Source organism: Elephantulus edwardii, unplaced genomic scaffold (genome assembly GCF_000299155.1).
Source record: "Elephantulus edwardii isolate Elephantulus edwardi_28Jun2011 unplaced genomic scaffold, EleEdw1.0 scaffold00091, whole genome shotgun sequence".
NCBI classification, from domain to species: Eukaryota; Metazoa; Chordata; class Mammalia; order Macroscelidea; family Macroscelididae; genus Elephantulus; species Elephantulus edwardii.
The window spans coordinates 1,347,056-1,354,208 of record NW_006399841.1 but is presented as its reverse complement, the minus strand read 5'-3'; the positions used below and the strand labels follow the sequence as shown (position 1 = coordinate 1,354,208).

At 51.4% G+C, this 7,153-nt stretch overlaps 1 protein-coding gene across 1 annotated transcript in view; it reads left to right on the top strand.

The window, feature by feature from the left end:
* Positions 1-7,153, top strand: part of DLEC1 (deleted in lung and esophageal cancer 1) — a 62,366-nt gene that overhangs the window by 24,534 nt on the left and 30,679 nt on the right. Inside the window, exons 10-15 of the mRNA XM_006890654.1 lie at positions 280-372; positions 1,937-2,027; positions 2,922-3,084; positions 4,102-4,294; positions 5,096-5,154; positions 6,945-7,113. Of these exons, the coding sequence (XP_006890716.1) occupies positions 280-372; positions 1,937-2,027; positions 2,922-3,084; positions 4,102-4,294; positions 5,096-5,154; positions 6,945-7,113 (768 nt within the window). The remainder of the gene's footprint in view (positions 1-279; positions 373-1,936; positions 2,028-2,921; positions 3,085-4,101; positions 4,295-5,095; positions 5,155-6,944; positions 7,114-7,153) is intronic.

Genomic DNA, 7,153 nt, shown 5'->3' with positions numbered 1-7,153 from the left:
CTCCCCCTCCCTCTCCCTGTCCTTCAGCAGTGTTGTTCCTTTCCCCCTCCCAGCCGTCCCCTTTCTTGCATATTTTCTAAGACTCTTGAACCTTCAGAATTCTCTCATGCCTGGCAAAGGCTGGAAAGTTGCTTGCTGAGCACACACGCCTCTGTTTGAGTTATGCCGTTTGCACAGGACCCTTTGGTTCCTTGGAGTTGCCAAGTGGGTCCTGGGAGGGCAGAACGCTGCACTTTGAGCATCAATTTCACCACTGTGTGCCCTTTGCTTTTCCTTAAGGCCGTGGTGACCTCGGGCTTTGTTGAGCAACCTCCCTTCGGAATCCTGCCGTCAGTGTTTGAGTTGGCCCCAAGACAGGCTGTACTAATAGAGGTGGGTCAGTGGACGTTAGTGTATGTTTCCTTCTCCTTAGGGACTTTGTGGTTGTCACTTGTCATCCAGTTGGCTCCAACTTCTAGTAATTCTCTCTGCCGCAGAACAAAGCCCGCCTGCTTGTCTGCCACCTTCAGTCACTGCCCGTTGAGCCCATTGTTCTGTCACTGTGCTCACCTGTGTCATTGAAAGGCTTCCTCTTTTACTGACCCTCTGCTTCTCCAAGCGTGACCTTGTCCAGGCACTGGTCCCTCCTGATAAGATGCTCAGAGTATCTGAGGTTAAATCTCACCAGCCCCACTTCTGAGGAGCCCTCTGACCTGAAGGTCATTTCTGGATCAAGAGTCTGGGCTCTCAGTGTTTGATACATGTTGCTAAAATCCCATTCATGAAGATTGTTCCAATTTCCTTTTATTCTCACCTCCAATGTGTGACGGTTCCTGTTTTCTTACACTTACCCATAGAACATATAACCAAACTTAAAACAAACCAGCAAATAAAACCAAGTGAGAATTTTTGTACATGCGCAAAAATAAAGTCACAGTATTGTTGCTGTGACCCCATGTACCCCTCCCCCAACTTTAACAATTATCATTTCTCTTTTTTTTTTTTTTTTTTTTTTTTTAAACCATTCTGTCAATTGTGTGTGTTCGAATGATATGCACAGGTTCTACGTGAGTACAATTATGTGTTCTGGAAACAATTATCATTTCTTTGTCACCTTTATGGAATCTCCTCCCGACATTCTTCACGCCCACCCCTGCCCCACCTCTCTAGATTACATTCAAGACCGTGGCCTAGTGGCAAGAAGCCACACTGCAATCCCAGAGGTGCTTGGTTCAAATCCACCTGATGCTCTGCTGAAGAAGGAGGGGCAATCTCCTCCTGTACCAGTCAGATCTTATTATTGACAGTACACACACACAAAATAATAAAATTTAAACAACAACAAAAAAACAACCCCGAACACCATATTGCATGCAGCAACTGGCTTTCTATCTATTCTTTGCCAAAATTATAAGTGAAAAATGGTTCTTTGAATCGCTTTTTATTTGCATTTATTTTATTCTAAATTAAGTTGAACATGTTATTTTTTTATTTTTTTGTGTGGTTTGGGTGAGAGTTTGCAGAATAAATTGGTTTTTCATTGAATTATTCATACACATGTAGGTGTTGTGGGTTGTAGTGTTTTGTTTGTGGATTTTTTTTTTAGGGTAAAGGAGTAAACATAGATTTATTAGAAAGTTACATCCCCAAAGGGACAAACTTCCTCCTTGAAAGGAGAATGTAGTCCTGTCACATTGATCCCAGCCCTCACACTGTGTCAATATTTGTTTAAGGGCTGTTTTTATTTTCCGTTTTGTGGATTTTCTTTCCACTTCATTTCAGCACGCACCCTTCCTCATGTGACTCTGAGCTGGGGCCTGGGCTGAAACCCTCAGTCTTAGGTGTGCTGAAGGGCGGGTGGGACACCAGGAGGTGCACGGGGGTCTCTGAAGAGGGGAGAGCAGAAGGTGGGGTGGGAGCCAGTCAGTGGAGCTAACAGGGCAGTGTCTCTGCCCAGGTCATCTTCTTTCCAGAGAGCCTCGAAAAGGCAGAGCAGACTTTCGTCATCACGTGTGACAACTGCCAGATGAAGGAGCTGGTGACGATAGGTGGGCTCACGTGCACTTCCCCGGATGGGACTGGAGTGGACATTGGTGCTTCCTGCCCGCCCTTCCCCCTTCCCTTGAAGTGCTGGTGTCGCTGGCACAGCCGGGCTCTTGGTTGGGGAGTGCACAGAAGGGCTGTCAGAGCCGCCAGGCCTTGGGGTCGAGCTGTGGGCCCGTCATTCTGGTCAGACCTCAGAATCTTTCAGGTGTGGCTTCCTAGACACTCCCCGGGAGAATGACGCTGAGAACCCGAGGGGACCTGACTGCAGCCTTCTGGTGTTTCGCCTTCTAAGTCCCGTTGATCTTCTGTAGGAAATTTCCTGTGACCTCCACTTAAACAACTGGAGATGCTTCGTGCTTTCCAGGGGGCTTGAGGGAGCGGCCTGCTGAGAACAGGATACTTGTCTCCCTTTTCTCTTTGTTTCTGTGGATCAACTCACCCATCCATCCATCTGTTCACTCATCCATCCCTCCATCCATCTATCCATCCCTCCATCCATCCATCCTTTCATGCATCCATTCACTTATCATCCGTCCATCTGTCCATCCATCCATCCACCCATCCACCCACTCATCCCTCCATCCAGCCATCGTTCTATTTATCCACTCACTCATCCATCCATCCTTACCTCCTTTGGCTCTGTAAAGACATGAGGATGTGAATCTGCGTGGGTGGGTGGATCTCTGTGGGGTTCTGCTGACTGGCCCCCATCCCTCTTTTGTGCCCTTTCAGGGATTGAGTGGGCGATGGTTCTGGGGAGGTAACAGTGGGCTCCGATGCAGGCCGAGGCCACCCTGTGTGGGTGACGGGTAGTGTGGGGCCCGTGGCAGCCTTTGGCCACAGTGCTGGTTTCAGCCCTGAGCTCCAGTCCTGAACTTCAGCGCCTCCTTTGCCAGGATGCGGGCAGCTGGCTGCTCTGGGTCTGATCTATGTGTCTGGCGAGAAAAGTCATCCAGAGCCTGGAGAGCTGACAGACCTGACAGCCCAGCACTTCATACGCTTTGAACCTGAAAACCTTCGGTCCACCGCTAAGAAACAGCTGATCATTAGGAACATTACGTGAGTGTATCCTGTGCAACGCACCCTTTCTCCCCTCCTCCACAAGCAGGCCCTGAGCTCCTCGTGAGAACAGGGGGTCCTTCCAGGGGCCACTGAGGAGCCCAGAGACAGAATGGGAGGAAGCACACTTTCACTGCCCAGTATAGTAGCCACCAGCTGTGAGCGCTTTATGTTTCAATTCATTAAAATGAAAACTGTGTAACATTCCTATTTGTTGCAGCAAGTTAGATTGGATAGTGTTGGTCTGGGCCAGCTGTACCCACTTTCCCAGAAGGATCCTGCCCTGCCAACCCAAGTGCCAAGGATCAGACGGGCGTGACCTCTGGTTTCTCTTCCCGTTGTCTTTATCCCATAACCACCCTCTGAGTATCATTAGACCAGGGCATACCTCGGGGACCCTCAGAAGAGCTGGCCTGGTGACTCCAGGTGTTACACAGGACGCCCTCCACTGCTGCTGGGCAGGCATCTGACTCTCCTGATAGCTGCCCCTCAGCCACGTGTCTGGAGTCCCCTGTGTAATCCTTTCCTGTGACTATGGAGTGGTCACTGTCCTCCTTGGCTCCCCCTGGGCATGTCTCTTTCCAGATAGGGATGTCCTGGGAGAAAGAGCTGGAGAGGTGGAGGGCAGGGGTGGGGCTGACGTGTCAGATCTTTAGAATTCTCACGGGAGAAGAGACACTGCAGACACTCTGGCTGACGCCTGGAGAGATGCCTGCACTCTAAGTCTAATGGTCGCTGCAGGATTCCATAGTCTGTCGTCCCCTGGGTTGCCATGGCCCTAGCATCCAGGTGTCGTGAGTGGAGGGAGAAGGACTCCAGCTCACCTGTGACCCCTTACTTCCCCAGACTCCTCCATGGTAAAGATCCAAAGGCTGATGGCGTCACTTCCTGTTTCTGAAGTCTTTCCCATTACTTCTCAGAGCAGGGCCAGACGGAGCCTGGGGTTGGGGGGCCTGGGTCTGGCCACACTGGGCTATGGCCTTGGCCCCCTGCCCACTGCCCTGGTTCCCCTCACAGGCATGTGGAGCTGCCCTTCCACTGGCAGACCGTGAAGCCCAACCTGCAGTGCCTGATGCCAGGGGAGCCCTATGACCTGGAGAGCATCCAGTGTCACCCTGACCTGGACACGGCCTTCTCCATCCTCCCTGAAAGAGGGGTGCTTGGGCCGCATATGGACCATGAGTTCATCCTGCATTTCTCTCCTCATAAGGTGAAATGGGGGCCGTCCTGGGAGCCAGGAGTTCGTAGGTTGTGGTGTTTTGACCTCCACCCATGTTCTTTACTGACATGACATTGAAGCCATGGCTGGGCCTGCTGGTTACACAGGTGTCCCACCAAGGTGGGCACTTGGCCGGGAGTGGGGGGGTGGCCAGAGGGTGTGTCTGATGTGCGGCATGAAACGGCTCGTTTGGTGCCTGTCAGACACACTCGGCCGGCAGCAGGATCCTGGGCTTGTTTGCTCAGCTCTGGTGCTGTCCGTGTTTCTGCACAGATCAGACACTGAGGGCCCCTGGAGGGGATGAGCTGAAGGGTTCCCAGGGAGAGGCTGTGTACACCAGAGTGGCCCTTCGTACAGTGGAAAAGAGGGAAATGAGAACTGAGAGTGAAAGACGCTTAGGGAGACTTGTTGGTGGATTTGGGACTAAGAACATGTTACGCAGACCCGTCACCAGCAACTTCATTGTTCTGGGAAGGTGTAATGCTTCAGACATGTTGGTGGTCTTGCCACAGGGGCGGTGTGCAGGTCAGAGGGCCTCTCCTTCCTGTCCCCTGCGTCCGGCTAAGGCAGGCACACCAGGTTTTAGTCGATGGCAGCTGCCAGCTTCTGATCCTGTTAGCCACTCTTCTCTTCAAAGTGTGGGGAATCATGGGCAGGGAAGCAGCCTCCTGCTCTCCTGGAGGCCTTCCTGGTGGTTGAGTCAAGTAGGGATGGAATTACGCCATGGCCGCCTCCTTCCCGTGCCAGCCTACCTGCAACCAGCCATTCCTCAGGAGGCTGTTTGTCTTACAGCCGAGAGGTTCCCACAGCGTGCTCCAGATGGTGCTAGAGAGCGTCCTGGAGCCTGTAAGGTGAGCCAGTCCTCGGCTCTGGGACGGCAGGTGGGCAGCTGGGCCTGCTTCTCCTTGGGGATGATTCTGGGTCAGGGGGAGATAAGGATCCTGATGTCAGGAGGCCTGGGTGAGTGGTAGCACTTGACCTTGTCCTGGAGCGGGCTTGGCCACTCCTGTAGGCCACCCAAGAGCCTTAACACACACACACACATGCACACGCACACGCAGCCAGGCTGGTGGCCTCCAGGTAGTAGGACTGTATCTCTTAAGTAAACCAATTAGGAAGGTCTCTTCAATCGGTAGCATCAGGATGGATGGCGAAGAGATTGAGATTGTTCACAGCTTCAGTTTGCTCGGCTCCACAGTCAACACTCTTGGCACCAGCAGCCAGGAAATTAAAAAACGTATCGCGATGGGAAAGTCTGCTGTTAGGGACCTCTCTAAAGTACTCAAGAGCAACGGTGTCTCTCTGGAGACTTAAGGTGTGCCTGATACAGGCCATGGTCTTTGCAATCGCTTGTTATGCATCAGAGAGTTGGACAATGAGTAGGGAGGATAGAAGGAGAATTGATGCCTTTGAGCTGTGGTGCTGGAGAAGAGTATTGAATGTACCGTGGATTGCCAAGGAAACAAACAGATTCATCCTGGAGAGGGTTAAACCAGGCTGCTCCTTGGAGGCAAGGATTCTGGGGCTTCGTCTGACATACTTTGGATATGTTGTAAGGAGAGAGAGGTCTTTGGAGAGGGACATCATGCTGGGTAGAGTAGAGGGACAGCGCAGGAGGGGAAGACCCTCTATGAGGTGGATTGATTCAGTGACTGGGATAATCGGGATGGGTGTGTCAGAGGCAATGCGTTTGGCACAGGATAGAGCAGGGTTTAGGGCTGTTGTCCATAGGGTCGCTATGAGTCACAAACGACTCCACGGCACACAACAACAACAGCAACAACAACCATCAGCTTTGCGCACTGCCTTAGGTTCTCTGGAGGCAGCTGGTGGAAGCTGCCCTGGTCATTGGCCCTACACCCTGTTGCAGCCTTAGGCTTGTCTCACCCTTCAGGGCATCAGTGCATCATCAGTCGATGCCTTTGATTTTAGGGACCTAGAGGCCAGGGGTTCACCTTGGAGGCTCACGTGTGAAGCCGTTGGATTTTGAAAAGTGGGCTCTTCTTGTCTTGGTTGAAGGTTGGGTGTGGACTGGTGGTTTTTATTTTGTTCACAATGGTGTGTGAGCTGATTAGGTTTGCTGGATTTGGCTAGCAACGAGCTGTAGGCTGGAAGCCCCTTGTTTAGAGCCAATCAGGACCTGGGACACAGTCCTGGGTATTGAAGAGTTGTTAGGCCCTTGAGCCTGGTTTTAATTGTGTTCAGAATGAACATTCTAAGTGGTACAGCACTGGTCTGTCAGTTTGCTCTACTGAGGTGCCCTGAGGTTGCTGTGATACTGAACACTGTGCCGTTAGTGTGTCTGATGCCATAATGGTTACCCGTGGTGGACAGGGTTTGGTGGCGCTCCCGGATTAAGACAGGCTTGGAAGCAGGAGTGGTATCCACTTCCTAAACAACATGCTTCCGGAAACTCGATGAACTTAGAAAAATGGCAATAGTTACAGAACAGGATTCAGGTCTTTTTTTCATAGGGTCGCTGAGTCGTGCTCGACTTGACCACACTTAACAACCACAACAACAGACAAGGGAGCACTTTGTTCCCACAGAAGGACGAGAACTGTGGAGCAGAGGGTTGGAATATGCAGGGCTGTGCTTCCAGGCTATGTCGGCAGCAAACTCATGGCAGGTGTGTATTCAGTTCAGAGATACAGGACCTGGATGACATCCTGTTACCTGCAGCTAACGTGATTGTTCTGGAAATTGAGGTGAAAGGCTCTGTGGCCCCTTTCCAAGTTCTCCTAGAGCCATACGCCCTCATCATCCCAGGAGAAAACTACATCGGCACAAACGTAAAGAAAGATTTTAAGGTGGGTCATTATTGTTAGATAGAAAAAAAGAGCATGAGGA